Genomic DNA, 14,345 nt, shown 5'->3' with positions numbered 1-14,345 from the left:
CGTTAAAGAGCCGAAAGAAAAAGCTGCCGGGCCGGCTCCGCTGCCCCCCAAAAAAAGGGTTCGCTTCAAACGGAGGAGGAGGGGGAAGAAGAGAGCGGTGCCGGCGGCGGCCCCGCAGCAGGAGCTGCCGGCCGCGGCGGTGCCCGGGGTGGATGAGGATCCGAAGTTGGAGGCGGCGCCGCGGCACGAGGAGCCCGACGGGAGCCGGAACTCAGGGGGGGACCCCGGGCGCATCGTGCAGGTGAAGGAGAGGTTCCAGGGGGAGCTGCAGAAAGCGCACCTGGTGCTGGAGCCCAGGGGAGCGCAGACGGCGGGGGATTCCCCTGAGGAGGGCACGACCGTCATCGCCCGCCTGCTGGAGAACCCTGCCGAGCAGGGCTGCGAGCGGGCCGTGAGCCGCCTGGTCCGGCTGCAGCGCGGCGGTACGGGCAGCACCAGGGCTGTGCTGCTGCCGCTGCCACGCGGCCCCGATGGGCTCTGGAAGCACCGCACCGAGGGGTCCCCAGCCAGCCCTGTGTGCGGAGAGCAGCCGGCGCGGAGCTGGGAGCCGGCAGACAGCGGCACGCCGGGGATGTGGGGGAGAGGGGGCAGCGGGGAGCCGAGCTCCGGTGCTGCATGGACCTCCACTGCGGAGCCGGGCACCGTTTCGGAACTGTCTACGCCGTCCCCCATGGTGGAGCAGATGGAAAATCCTGGTGTCGGGAAGTCCCCGGTGCTGCCGTCACCTGGTGCCGGGCAGGGCGACGCGCACGGGCTGCCGGTGTCCCACAGCGGGTCCTCCTCTGGTGGCACCGCCCGCTGCTCCTCGGGGTACGGCAGTGAGCGGGCCGGGAGCTCCGGAGCTGGCGGGACTGCGGCTCCTCCTGGCGAAGGTGTGCGCAGCGCGCAGCGCCGGGCTCTGCTGGGCAGCTCCGGGCCGGCCGGAGGAACGGTCAGTGTCTGCGTGTGCCGTCGTCCCGTGTTTGGAGTGGGGGGGGGAACCCGGTCCAGCAGAACCCCGGTGATTGTGGCTGCTGGGAATGGTCAGCACTGTGCGTGGTGCTGAGCTGTGTGCTGCGAGGCACAGCCTGAGATGGGGCGGCAGGCTCTAGAGATGCGGAGCCTCTTCCCCTTGAGCATCTCCGCGGGGTCTTGTTCATGTGGAGCCCAGGAGAGGAAAGTGGGCACGTGTGAGGAGCACCCCATGATGGTGGGGAGCAGCTCTCAGTGAGGTTGGTGGGTTTGGGACCACGGGTGTGTGGGCTCTGGATGTGATTGCATTTGCCATGGCGTTGTGTGCCAGGGGGTGGTCGAGGGGCTCAAAATGTGTCCCCTGGATTTGTTCTTGTGCTGTGCTCTGATGAAGGGAAGCGGCAGCCCGATGTGGGGCTGAGTGCAGGGTGAGCTCCGTGGGCATTTCACCCACCTGGGGCCACCCCTGTGCTCAGGGATGGCGTGCTGAGGCAGCCCTGCTAGTCAGTACAGGGTCTGGGGCTGACCCAAGGGGCAGTTAGAGGTGACAGATGGCAGAGCATTGCTGGGAGAGAGCGTGGGCTATTTGCCCGTTCTGAGAAAGGTCTCCACGAGGAGGAGGTGATGCTGTGCTTGGCTTTGGAGCTGTTGCTGTTGCAGGTGGCTCGCAGAGTGAATTCGTGCAAGGGTTTGACCAAGCTGCTCACAGCCATGGGGTGAGCAGTGCTGGGAAGGCTGGGCTGCTTGCCCCGTGCCTGTGCTGTGTTAGGGCCGGTGCCACTGCGTTGGCCACCAGTTGCTTGGTGGAGGCTGATGCAGGAAAGGCCCACGAGGAGCTGCCTGGTGTTACCAGCTGCCTCTTGCCTCCCTAAATCTCAGTCCTGACACTGATGTAGGAAGAAAGGAGGGTGGAGCCGGTGCCGCACCCTGCGCCTCTCCAGGCCCCCCCAGGAGGGTCTGCTGCATAGATGCGCTCGTGGGGAGACGCAGCAGGTGGGGATGGTGGAAAGGAAGGCACTACTGGGGCTGGCTGCAGCAAGGAGTGTCCCTGCCGGGCAGTGTGGCAGGCCAGCCCCCTGCACGGGGGTTCCATGGGCTTCTGAGGGTTCCTTCGATGCTGGGAGCTGTGCAGCCACCCGGTGCATCACCATCCTCGGCCCCACAGTCTTTGGGTCTGGAAGGGTTAACGGCGGCGCTGGCTGCACAAAGAGCGGTTCTGTGCATGACAGCGGATCAGGCTGGAGGGAGGTGAGCTGCAGCATACCAATGGCATGGGGGGGGGAGCCCTGCCATCCCTTCTGCCCAGGGCTTGGGGGATGCGGTGATGGGGCGCTCTGGGGACAAACTGGACTTGGAGGGGCAGCAGGTGGGGTTGGTGCTGATGATCCCAGCATTGCTGGGAGGAGGAACGCTCGGGAAGAGGCTGGGTTGTGTTCTGCCAGCTCCCAGAAAGTATGCACAGTTCACACCCTCCTCTTTGTCTGCCCCGTCATTAAGGCGAGGTAATTGTGCTAATTGGGGAACTGGGAAGATGGGTGGGGAGCAAGCCGTGTCAATCAGAAATAGTCTGGCATGGAGACACGTGTGTGTTGTCACGTGCAAACCTAGGATCCACAGCCGGTGCTGTGCTCTTATGGAAAGGCATTGGTGGCGGTCGGTCCCTGCTGCAGGGCTGTGGTGGCACTGCCACCTGCACTGGGCATGGGGAGGGGGAGCTGGGATGTGGCAGTCCCATCCTGCCAGCTGGTGGCCCTGCTCTGAGCTGTGCTGGCTGTGATGGCATGGGCCACCTCTGCTCCGATTGTCACTGAGCAGCACCTCTGGGCACTGCTCTGCCCTGCGGAGTGGCACTGCTGAGCTCGGTGGCACCTGGAGCTGTGCTCTGCCCAAACCACGCCGCACGCAGCAGTGTCCCTGAGCTCACCATCTGAGCATCCCCCCTCCCTCGCAGCCGCCAGGAGATTCCTCCTGCTCTGCTGGGGGCTGCCAGCCCTGCTGCAGAAGCTGAGCGTCCTGGTGGAGCCTTCCCTGCGTCACCCCTTGGTCTGCTCCTGCTTGCAGATCTCTGACATCTACATCAGTGGGGAGTCAGGGGACATGTCAGCCAAGGAGAAACTGCTGCTATGGACACAGAAAGTGACAGCGGGTTACATCGGGGTGAAGTGCACCAACTTCTCTTCGTGTTGGAGCGATGGGAAGATGTTCAATGCGCTCATCCACAGATACAGGTGGGTGAGAATTGTTGGTGGGTGGGAGGAAGGCTGGGGGCTTCCCGGGGGTCCTTGCCCACCTCTGTGTTTGGTGGTGGGATGCAGTTGCTCGGGATGTGGGTGAGGTTTTCAGGGTCTCTTTTCCCTTGGAACCATCTGTGCCAAGGATGCTCAGAAAAAGTGATGGAGGCGTCAGACTGCGGGTGGGGGGAGGTTTAACGAGGTTGGGATGCTGTGCCCCGGCGTCAGGGCTCTGACACGTGCCTCGCAGGCCGGATCTGGTGGACATGGAGCGGGTGCAGATCCAGAGTAACCGGGAGAACTTGGAGCAGGCCTTCGAGATCGCGGAGCGGCTGGGGGTGACGCGGCTGCTGGATGCTGAAGGTGAGAGCTGCTGAGGGCAGCGCGGGGCAGAGCTGAGCGCGGTGTCTCCTCCGATCCCTCACAGCTTCTGCTCCCCCTCTGCAGACGTGGACGTTCCATCTCCGGACGAGAAGTCGGTGATAACTTATGTGTCTTCAATCTACGATGCCTTTCCCAAAGTCCCTGAGGGAGGAGAAGGGATCAGTGCCATCGTAAGCGATGCGGCTCAGCACCCAGACTCGGGAGGGGCCCGGAGGTCTTCCTTCAGCCCTTACAGGCTGGGAGCAGCTTGCGGGAGGAAGGAGCTTCCCCAGGTCCAGAGGGATGCGGGGATGTGGCAGTGCTGACTGCAGCGTGTTCTCCCCCGCAGGAGGTGGACTCGAGGTGGCTGGAGTACCAGACCCGCTTGGAGTCCCTCATCTCCTGGATCAAGCAGCACACGATACTCATGTCGGATAAATCCTTCCCCCAGAACCCCGTAGAGCTGAAGGTGGGTCCTGGAGTGGTCCTTGCACACAGTGCTGCGCGGTGCTGTTCCCCAGGGTGGTTTCTGATGCAGCCTTTCTCATCACAGGCACTTTATAACCAATACATACACTTCAAAGAAACTGAAATCCCAGCAAGAGAGCAGGAGAAGGGAAGGATAGAGGAGCTCTACAAGCTGTTAGAGGTAAGGTTTGTGAGAGGTAAGCCGTGCAGAGGCTTGCAGGTGGGAGTGCGCGCTTTTAGCGAGACTATGGTGTGCTCACCCCAGATTTATTTTGGAACAGAGAAGTGGAAACAACCCTCGGGGCAAATAATTTAGCAAAGCGCTCTCGGGAGCGGAGACAGACACTGCCTCACAGCCCCGCCTTCCTTGCCGCAGTTTGGCCAGCTCAAGGAGGTGTGGGTTGCCATTCTGTCGGTGTTTTCTGCAGGTGTGGATTGAGTTTGGACGCATCAAATTGCCGCAGGGGTTCCACCCCAACGACGTGGAGGAGGAGTGGGGCAAGCTGATCATCGAGATGCTGGAGCGTGAGAAGCTCCTGCGGCCGGCGGTGGAAAGGTTGGTGCCCCTCTGTGCCCTGCAGGGACACCCCTGTGCCCAAAGGGTGACCCAGCGCCTTTCTCATTTTCTCCCGTCCATCTCCTCAGGCTGGAACTGCTGCTACAAATCGCCAACAAAATCCAGAACGGTGCTCTGAGCTGTGAAGAAAAACTCACACTTGCAAAGAACACACTGCAAGCTGTGAGTGGGGGCTGACATTGTTATTTCCCCTTCTTCTGACTCTTCTTTCATGCCCATCTCTGTCACTCTCGCTTACTGTGGGGTGGTGAGTTCCCCCGGACAACTTTCCTTTCGGTAGGATGTGGAGCCCATCCAAGTAGGGCTGTGGGGATGGTGGTGGGTACAGCTGAGCTGGGGATGGACCCTGCAGGGCTGCTGGCTTGGGAGGCGGCTGCCGTTCTGGGAAAGCTTGTGACATCACGAGGCTTAAAAAACCACAAAAATCTGCTGTGTTTGTCTGGAAGAGAGACAGAAAAGACTCAGCTTCAGACTGTCGCTACCTACTAACTATGGAGTAGACTTCTGTAGAGGAAGTTTTGTTCTGGAAGATGGAGGTGCACAGAGGTGCGGGGTCTGGAATCTGGCTGGTTAAATCCAACCAAGAAGTGAGGTGCCATGTAAGGGGCAGCCACTGCATGGGGCGTCTGCCAGCTTTAGCTCTGTCTGAAGTTTGCAGGAGGTTTTTTAAAAGCAACTTGCTGAGCGAGGTGTGAGTTCTAACAGACAGAACCGTAACTGAGCGTAGGGTGAAGAGGTCCTTTTGGTGCTGGAGTCAGTGCTGGGTTTCTGTTCTCTCTGCCCACACTTCAGGGCTGGGGGAGCAGCCCTCAGCCTCACCCATCTGCATGCAGGATGCTGCCCACCTGGAGGCCGGCCAGCCGGTGCAGTACGAGGCCGACGTCGTGGTGTACCTGCAGGAGTGCGAGGGGCTGCTCCGCCAGCTGCAGGTGGACGTGCAGATCCTGCGGGACGAGAATTACTACCAGCTGGAGGAGCTGGCGTTCAGGTGAGCGGGGCTGTGCTTGAGGTGGCTCCAGCGGAGCTGCGTGTCGTCCCTGCTCCTCGTGCGTGCCAGCAGGCAGCGCAGCATCGGCCTCATCTGCTCACCGCTCCATTTCTCCTCCAGGATCATGCGGCTGCAGGACGAGCTGGTGACGCTGAGGCTCGAGTGCACCAACCTGTACAGAAAGGGCCACTTCTCCACGCTGGAGCTGGCGCCCGCACCCACCCTGAGCACCACGCAGCTGAAGGGCGAATCCCTGACCAAAGGGCTGCACACCTCATCTGCCTCCTGGTTCAGGAAGCCCATGACCAGGACGGAGCTGGTGGCCATCTCCTCCTCTGAGGACGAAGGCAGCCTGCGCTTCGTGTATGAGCTGCTGGCCTGGGTGGAGGAGATGCAGGTGAGTGCTGGCTGCCTTCCTGCGCACTGATGAGGGAGGATGTGTGGTTTTGCCTGGAGATGGTGGTTGTTCTGACGGCTCAGAGTTTCTGGAGAGCTTTTGTCTTGTTTCTCTCATGTGACTCCAATCTTCACTGCGTATTGGAGGATGCTTTCGAAGCTGCATGCAAATCTGCAGTGACCAGTCAGCCCCGTGGGCTTGGGGCCCCTACCAGGGCTGCTGTGCCATCCGTCACCTCCTTCATTACCCAGGAGGTTCCCTTGGCCCTCTGAGGTGAGTCCCCAGCCCACGAGGGCTGACCTGCACTCTTGGCCTGTTGCAGATGAGGTTGGAGCGGGCAGAGTGGGGCAGCGACCTGCCCAGCGTGGAAACCCAGCTGGAGACACAGCGGCACATCCACAGCAGCGTGGAGGAGCTGGGCTCCAACGTCAAGGAGGCACGGCTGTATGAGGTATGGCAGCACTGGACTGCGTGCATGGGAGGGTGACGAAGTCAGGATGTCCCCTCCTGTGGGTAGAGGTGGATGGGGCAGATGGGTTTTTAAGGACAGAGCTTCTGAGCAGCTGGGCTGCTGCTGCCCTGAGCATCCTCTCTGCCTCCTCTCACTCATGCAGAGCTGGGGAGATGGGTTTGGAGATGGGGTTTTGAAGGATGTCCTACATCAGGTAACAGGAGTGCTTTCATCCCCCAGGGTAAGATGTCTCAGAATTTCCGTGCTAGCTACACAGAGACGCTCGGCAAGCTGGAGACACAGTACTGCAAGCTGATGGTGAGTGGGTCTGTCTGCATCTCGAGCAATGCCTGATGCTGCAGGGAGCGCCTGCTGTGTCCTGGGCACACGGGTCGAGCATCCAGTTCTGCTGCGAGGGCGGGAGGGAGCAGCATCTCTCGAGGCTCAGCCCTGGCTCTGAGCTCACTCAGGGATGGGTTGCTTCGTTGTGTCCAGGAAACCTCGAGCTTCCGACTGAGGCACCTGCAGAGCTTGCACGGCTTTGTGTCTCGGGCCACCGCCGAGCTGATATGGCTGAATGAGAAGGAGGAGGAGGAACTGGCCTATGACTGGAGTGACAACAACCCGAACATCGCAGCTAAGAGAAACTACTTCTCGGTGAGTGACTGGCTGCACTGGGCTGGGAGCTCCTGGTTGCACCACGCTGCCCCTGAGCTCCATGCAGAAGTCCCAGGGAAGCTCGGCACGTGTTGCATGCTTCCTGAGTCAGAGCTTGTCGCTCACGAGTGCAGCTCTCCCCGGGGCTGAAGGCACAAAAAAAGTCTGCTCAATTCAGTGTCAATGGAAAAGGCATCAAAAGATGTTTTTTAGCAGTGCTTGAAACTAAAGACATCCTTACACAGACAAAAAAGAAGAAGTCTGGGCTAAAGGGGAAAGCTGATTCCTCTTTAAAGCAGTATAAATAAATTGCTGTCTTCCCACAATTGTAATGTTTGAAACTGAGGAGGTCCCTGGGCAGGCTTCCAGCTCCGGTGTTTGGTCTGCCCTGTGTGTGTGGTGCACAGGGCAGCCTGATGGTGCTCGGACAAGCCTTGCTGGTTTCCTATCTGCACCTGAGATCTGCTGCTGTTTACGGCAGTGCTCTGATACTGCTTGTTCCATTAGCTGGACGCGTGCTGTGAGTGCAGGCTGCTGCTGATAGCTGAGATTTGAACTGTGCTCGTGTCCTTCGTGCAGGAGCTGACGATGGAGCTGGAGGAGAAGCAGGACATCTTCCGCTCCCTCCAAGACACCGCTGAGCTGCTGGCCCTGGAGAACCACCCTGCCAAGCAAACCGTGGAGGTGAGCGGGTGCTGGGGGCAGCAAATCTGTGCCTGCAGCAGCCCTTGTGTGCCGCTTCCTGCTCTGCTTTCCTGTGCTTCGTCTGCGTCCAAACAGACCGACAGCAGGCAGAGCGTTGCCCATTTATGTGCATCTCACCGGCTGTGGCTTTGTCCTTCCTGTGACCCTCCTGGCTGGTGAGCGCTCACTGCTGTTTGCTGTGTGTTCCCCAGGCCTACAGCGCTGCTGTGCAGAGCCAGTGGCAGTGGATCAAGCAGCTCTGCCTGTGCGTGGAGCAGCACGTGAAGGAGAACGCCGCCTATTTTCAGGTACGTGGGACAGGGAGCCCCAAATCGCTGGGGCTGAGTGGGAGGGCAAACCCTGCTGCATGTGTGGGTTGCAGAGCATCCCTGCATCCCAGGGCACGAGCTCCATTGGCTGCATCCCAGTGCATGAGGTTCATGGGCTGCTTTCCCTTTCTGGCAGAGGGGAGCGGCAGCTTGCGCTGCTCATCAGGGCGCTGCTTCTGAACTGCCTGCCTCTTTCTAGCAGCTCTTTGGGAATATCTCACAGGACCAGGCAGCTGCTGGGGGGATCTGGGGTGCTGTCCTGCAGTGCTGTGCTGCCGATGGCTGCGTTGAGCTGTGCAGGTTTCTGTGACACTTCTGGCTTTGCAGTTCTTCAGCGATGCCCGTGAGTCGGAGACGTACCTGCGCAACCTGCAGGACTCCATCAGAAGGAAGTATTCCTGTGACCACAGCACGAGCCTGACGCGGCTGGAGGACCTGCTGCAGGACTCCATGGTGGGTTCTGGGAGTCCCTGCAACCCGCGTGGGGTGTGGAGACGTGGGCAGGGAGGGGTTGGGCTGTGGGTTTCCCTCAGCCTTGATGGAAGGGCAGAAGGGCTCAATCTGTGTGTGTGAAGGCTGGCAGCTTCTTTGTCGCTCTTTCTTACCTAATGAGTTAAAGCTGTATTTCTTCCAATCATGCTCCCGGGGACAGGCACAGGTAGTTTACTTAATCATTTCTTCTTTTTTTTTTTACCTTTTACCATTAAATTATCCCTCACTGTTCATAGCAACTAACCAACCTTGAGAGTACAAAGCATGAGGGACAGCATTGTTCTGGGATGCTCTTCAGCCTTTGTGGCCAGGCTAGCTGTGACCGCTCCCCCGGGCCGCACGCGTCCCTGTCCTGTCCATGGGAGCTTTGCCACCAACCCCTGGGTCACCCCATCGTGCAGGGAGTCGGGTCCAGCAGTTCCTCCCACCGACAGATTTCTGCCCGCATCCAGAGAGCTGTGTGGTCACCCCTGCTGTTCATCTCCTGAGATGTAGATCAGCTGATGTACCCCTGTTCCAGCCATTGATACAAACACACCTCCATTCTTTGCTTTAGAAGAGGGAGCATGCTTCCGTGGTGTCTCTTCCAGGCACCCAAGCACCCCTGGCTTTGGGCTGGGGCTTGTCCTGCTCTTTGCCACGTAAAACCTCCTGGGACTTTAATTTTGGTGTATGCTGTGTTCTCTTTTTTCCCTTTTGAAAGTGCTCTCTTGTCCCAGGAGCCTGAGCCAGAGGTGTGCATGGGGGCAGCAGGAGTAGAGGAGAGGTCCCACCCCTGGTCTGAAGGCTTCTCCCTTCCATCTTTCCCTCCATCCATCTCTCCCAGTCCCTTTTCCCCATGCTGGGCAGGCAGTAGCTCTGATGTCCCAATGCTTGTCCAGCCCCTGCAGTCCCAGCAGAGCTCTGGAAGGGCAGCCTTGGGGTGGGGGTGCTGTGGTGTCTTAAGAAACCTCTCCTCTTCCTCCTCCTCCGCCTCTTCCTATTCCTCCTTCTGCTCACTGAGTAAACCGTGCTTTGTCCTTCTCCCTGCCAGGATGAGAAGGAGCAGCTCATCCAGTCGAAGAGCTCCGTCGCCAGCCTGGTGGGACGGTCCAAGAGCATCGTTCAGCTCCGGCCCAGGAACCCGGAGCACCTGGTGAAGAGCACCATCCCCATCAAGGCTGTGTGTGACTATCGGCAGATCGAGGTGAGGGCTGGGAGGGGAAGGCGTTGTGGGTTGGAGCCCGGCTTTGAGTGGGAGGGCACAGCGTGGCAGGGGAGAAGTGCCTGTGAGGTTTTAGAGCTAGTTTTGTGGTGTCTGTCAATGAAAATTAGGGACGCAGTGGGAAGAGAGGAGGAGGGAAGGAGCCGGCTGTTCTTCCTGGAGGAGACTTGCACATCTCAGATTTATTCTGGGAAGGAGTTGAAGTCCTTTTCCCCAGGGAGGATGGGCTTCGTCAGCCTCAGCCAAACCAGCACGTGTGTGGCAGCCAGCTCCGCTTCCTGGCCCCTTCCTCTCCAGACATGAACGTGCTGCTCCACTTGGCAGCGTCCCGTGCTTTTGCTTGATCAGCTGCAGGGGTTGACGGGGAAGCTGCTTTCCCTACAGCAGGGCTGTGAGCTGTGGGTGGGTGCAGCCCCACTGATGGGCTGCATGTTTGTTGTTGGTGCCACTGCAGATCACCATCTGCCGGAACGATGAGTGCGTGCTGGAGGACAACTCGCAGAGAACGAAGTGGAAGGTGATCAGCCCCACAGGAAACGAGGCCATGGTGCCCTCCGTGTGCTTCCTGATCCCCCCTCCCAACAAAGAGGCCATCGAGATGGCCAACAGGTAACTTGCTGCTGGGGGTGCGGCCCAGGGGTGCAGAGACCTCTTGTGCAATGAGTGGGGATAGGGCTGACGTGCTGGGAGGGCTGGGGCTGACGGACCTGCTCATTCCCATCGCAGGGTGGAACAGCTGTACCAGAAAGTGATGGCTCTCTGGCACCAGCTCCACATGAACACAAAGAGCCTCATCTCCTGGAACTACCTTCGGAAGGACATTGCCTTGGTGCAGAGCTTCAGCATGGAAAAGGTGCGGCAGAAACTTCTGTGCCTGCGCTGCTGCACACTCACACGGTGGTGGGGAGAAGGGAGTGTGAAGGTGAAGAGCAGGGGCTGCCGGGACCCGCAGTGATGTGGGGCAATGGCAGAACCTGACCCCGGGGGCTCAGCACAGAATGGCTGCACGTTTTCCCATTAAAAAGAACGTCCACAGTTTGCACTGTGCTGTAATAAGGATAAGGGATCGTGGACTTAGCATTTCACTAGAGATGAGCAATGAGGGAGGGGGCTAACATGGGGAGCTCTCCTGTTCTGCTCTAAAGAGCAAATGGAGGCGATGGAGGTACGGAGGCTTCGGTGACCTGCAGGCTGTGATCCCGTGGTGGATGTGCTGCTTTTCCCCTTGCAGCTCCGCTCCCTGGCGCAGGGGGAGTGCCAGCAGGCGCTGAGGAGCCTCCAGGCGCACTATGAGGACTTCCTGCAGGACAGCCGCGACTCCGAGCTCTTCTCAGTGTCAGACCGTCTGCGCCTGGAGGAGGAGGTGGAGTCTTCCAAGGAGCACATCCAGCAGCTGCTGGAGTCCATGGAGAACGGTGAGCTCCGCAGGGCTGATGGATTAACTAGGAGCTGCGGAGACTAATAAACAAAGGGTTTATGGGACAGCTTCATCTTCTCATCTGTCTTGAGCTAGCTGGATGGTATTGTGAGCAGCTGCTCTGTTTATTCCTCCATCCATTCAAATATTCGGCCTCTGTCCAGTGACGTTCCCACAGCACAGACTTGGCTTTGCAGCCCCAGGTTAATGCAGAGCCCTCTTCCCCTAACACTGCCAGAGACAGGCTTGTCACTGGTCAGATGCGTCTTTCCTGTGTTCAGTCTGTTAACAAAATGGATGCGGCAGCCGCAGTCCCGCTGCTCAGAGCTCAGTCCCATTAGGATGTGGGTCTTGGTGTGGTGTCCTGTGGCTGGACCCGTTCTCAGCTCTATTGCAATGAGAAGATCTGATTCTCTTGTTTTCTACCTGAACAAAAAGACCTCAGCACCACAGTGCCAGCATGGTGGGCTCCGAGCAGGTACTGAGCGGGGCTGTGAGCTGCTCTTGTGGTTTGTCCCCAATTTGCAGAAGACAAGGACGAGACAGTTGCCAGGACGTATCTCTCTGAGCTCCAGAACGTCCGCCTGCGCCTGGAGGAGTGTGAGCAGAGACTCGTGAGCCGCATCCAGTCCCCCAGCAGCACCCGAGCGGATGGTGACAGCATCCAGGAGAACACCGTCCGCATCGCCGAGCAGGAGGTCGGTCCTCAGCTGGGGATGCTGGACGCTGCTCTCTGCGCGTGCCTGCAGTGGCTGTGACCCCTCTGTGCTGAACGTGTGGGCAGTGGGAGTGGGGCTCGAAGGGAACTTCCCAGACAGAAAAAACTGAGTGGGCTTCCTGCTCTGTCTCACCCCGTCTCCTTCGCCGCCTGCTTTTCTCTGCCTGTTCTGACTCTCCTTTCACCCTCTCTCCCTCCTCTCGCAGCGCACACAGGACGATCTGCAGCAGTTGAAGTCTGACCTGCGCTGCGTTTCCGAGCGCTGCTGCAGCTTCCTCAGCAGAGCACCCAGCGGCCCCAGCACACCGCGCCTGCGAGCTGAGCTCGACTTGGTGGTGAACAAGATGGACCAGATGTATGGGCTGTCCTCTGTCTACCTGGACAAGTGAGTGGGACCTGCCTCTGTGTGTGGTTCTGCTGCCGACCTTCCTTCTGGTCCTCTAACACAGCTAGTTGTGCTGTGACTCGGGGCACAAACCGCCTTGCAGCCGGGAGGACCTCTGCCAAAAGTGGGACGTCATTGTGCTGCCTCTCTCTGACCCGCCAGGCTGAAGACGGTTGATGTTATCATTCGTAACACCCAAGGAGCAGAGTCTCTGGTGAAGGGATACGAGGTGAAGCTGAGCCAGGAGGAGGCTGTCCCGGCTGACCTGACAGCAATTCAGGCGCACAGAAGTGCCCTGCAGGTTGGTGCTGCTCACTTCAAAGAGTGCACAGAGAAAACAGCCAATGCTTTGTTTGTTGAGCAGATTCCTTCCTTTTCTCTGCTGAATTTACATTGTGTGCTGTTTTTCCTGTCCAAAATAGCTACTGGGAGGACTTGTCTCCCTTATTTCATTGTAAAGATAAAGGAGCAGCCGTGGCCTTGTGCTTCCACTTGTAGGCACATGCTAATGTGTGCCAGCCTCTTAGCAGCTGTGTGTCCTGCTGCGTGAGGGCAGGGGCTGCTGAACCAATCAGACCTGCTCCAGGCTGGGAACTGCTCCCTCCTGTTGGCATCTCCCAGGTCTGCAGTCAGGCTGTAGACACTGCGGGGGGTGCAGCCAGGGAGGATGAGCTCCTTCGCTCGCTTTGCAGCTGCAGCATGGAGGGACTCTGTGGTTTAATGGCAACCTTAGGTGAAGCTCTGTGCTCTGCTTTCTGTGACGTTAAATGTGAGCTGCCCTGTATTGTTTTTGAAGCAATGGCTCGGGGAAGTGAAGAGCAAGAACTCGGTGTTCTCCGTGTTAGAGGAGGAGATGGCGAAGGCGAAAGCAGTGGGGGAGCAGCTGTACCAGCTGAGACAGGAGCGCAGCATCGACCTCGAGCGCTACCAGGAGAAGGGCAGCCAGCTGTGGGACCGCTGGCAGAGAGCCTGCGCCCAGATCGAGACCCGGTGAGAAAACTCCTGCTTCCATTCCCAGATCTGTTTTCATGCTTCAGCTGAGGGCTTGGGTCAGGCTTCTTCTCCCCAATAGGGGCCCCCGGGATGGCTGGGATGCCCCTCTAACCTGCGGCGGGATTTCACCCCTCTGATCTCCATTCTGCTTTCAGCCACACAGAGCTGGAGAGCATCCAGGAGGTGCTGAGCGATTACCGCCAGTGCCACAGGGCCCTCATCCAGTGGATCGAGGAGATCACTGCCCAGCAGGAGCTGATGAAACCCGGGCAGGCGGAGGACAGCCGGGTGCTGTCAGAGCAGCTGAGCCAGCAAACGGTGAGATGGGAGCGCGGGACGTCCTGACAGCGTGCTCACTGCCCTGACTATGGCTGCTTCTGCTAAAATCCCTCCATCGTTGAGCTTGAGAGCATGAATTCTTAAAGACTGGTGGGGAAACAGAGGAGCTCCTTACCTTGAGGTTGAAATGGGCTGTGCATAAAAGATTGGAGTCTCTGAGGCTTCACCCAGAAGGCAAAAGATAGGAGCTGAAGTTTGGTACATTTCACCTGAGGCTGCCGTCCTGACAATCATTTTTTGCTCTGAATTTTTTTTTTAAGGCTTTGGCTGCAGAAATTGAGAAAAATCAAGCCAAGCTGGACCAGTGTCAGAAGTTCTCCCAGCAGTACTCAGCTGCTGTCAAGGTAAGGGCCCTTCCTAAACCCAGGGCACAGTTTGCACCTCGCCTGCTCTTCACCTCCTGGTTAGCAGAGAGGTGACTGTGTGTGCAAGCAGCCAGCAGGAGCTGAAGCTCTGAGGATGCCAGTATGAAAGAAGTGGCTGCAGCGTCCTTCTCCCGCCCCGGCTGTGTTTGCAGGACTACGAGCTGCAGCTCATGACGTACCGGGCGTTTGTGGAGTCGCAGCAGAAATCCCCCATGAAGCGCCGGCGCATGCTGTCCTCCTCGGATGCCATCACTCAGGAGGTAGGGACCTGCCTGAGCCTCACATCGGGGGCAGGGGGGTTCTTGCACTCCATCCAACTGCCCAGCGGCCTCTGTG

The 14,345-nt window shown here is 58.8% G+C and overlaps 1 protein-coding gene across 16 annotated transcripts in view; it reads left to right on the top strand.

Moving 5' to 3' along the window:
• The window catches only part of MACF1 (microtubule actin crosslinking factor 1), a 112,610-nt gene that overhangs the window by 30,350 nt on the left and 67,915 nt on the right, over positions 1 to 14,345 (top strand). For all 16 annotated transcript variants that reach the window (XM_052698869.1, XM_052698870.1, XM_052698871.1 and 13 more), the window contains 26 exons: positions 3,013 to 3,179; positions 3,433 to 3,545; positions 3,630 to 3,736; positions 3,895 to 4,014; positions 4,099 to 4,194; positions 4,442 to 4,569; positions 4,659 to 4,752; positions 5,424 to 5,578; positions 5,699 to 5,975; positions 6,298 to 6,426; positions 6,667 to 6,744; positions 6,922 to 7,083; positions 7,663 to 7,767; positions 7,980 to 8,075; positions 8,424 to 8,549; positions 9,622 to 9,774; positions 10,247 to 10,401; positions 10,519 to 10,645; positions 11,024 to 11,207; positions 11,738 to 11,907; positions 12,134 to 12,312; positions 12,475 to 12,613; positions 13,109 to 13,302; positions 13,461 to 13,623; positions 13,905 to 13,988; positions 14,162 to 14,269. In XM_052698869.1, the coding sequence (XP_052554829.1) occupies positions 3,013 to 3,179; positions 3,433 to 3,545; positions 3,630 to 3,736; positions 3,895 to 4,014; positions 4,099 to 4,194; positions 4,442 to 4,569; positions 4,659 to 4,752; positions 5,424 to 5,578; positions 5,699 to 5,975; positions 6,298 to 6,426; positions 6,667 to 6,744; positions 6,922 to 7,083; positions 7,663 to 7,767; positions 7,980 to 8,075; positions 8,424 to 8,549; positions 9,622 to 9,774; positions 10,247 to 10,401; positions 10,519 to 10,645; positions 11,024 to 11,207; positions 11,738 to 11,907; positions 12,134 to 12,312; positions 12,475 to 12,613; positions 13,109 to 13,302; positions 13,461 to 13,623; positions 13,905 to 13,988; positions 14,162 to 14,269 (3,609 nt within the window). The remainder of the gene's footprint in view (positions 1 to 3,012; positions 3,180 to 3,432; positions 3,546 to 3,629; positions 3,737 to 3,894; positions 4,015 to 4,098; positions 4,195 to 4,441; positions 4,570 to 4,658; positions 4,753 to 5,423; positions 5,579 to 5,698; positions 5,976 to 6,297; positions 6,427 to 6,666; positions 6,745 to 6,921; positions 7,084 to 7,662; positions 7,768 to 7,979; positions 8,076 to 8,423; positions 8,550 to 9,621; positions 9,775 to 10,246; positions 10,402 to 10,518; positions 10,646 to 11,023; positions 11,208 to 11,737; positions 11,908 to 12,133; positions 12,313 to 12,474; positions 12,614 to 13,108; positions 13,303 to 13,460; positions 13,624 to 13,904; positions 13,989 to 14,161; positions 14,270 to 14,345) is intronic.

This window comes from Tympanuchus pallidicinctus, unplaced genomic scaffold (assembly GCF_026119805.1).
Source record: "Tympanuchus pallidicinctus isolate F22 unplaced genomic scaffold, pur_lepc_1.0 scaffold33, whole genome shotgun sequence".
In the NCBI taxonomy this organism is placed as follows: domain Eukaryota; kingdom Metazoa; phylum Chordata; class Aves; order Galliformes; family Phasianidae; genus Tympanuchus; species Tympanuchus pallidicinctus.
This window is presented reverse-complemented; position numbering and strand designations above follow the sequence as displayed.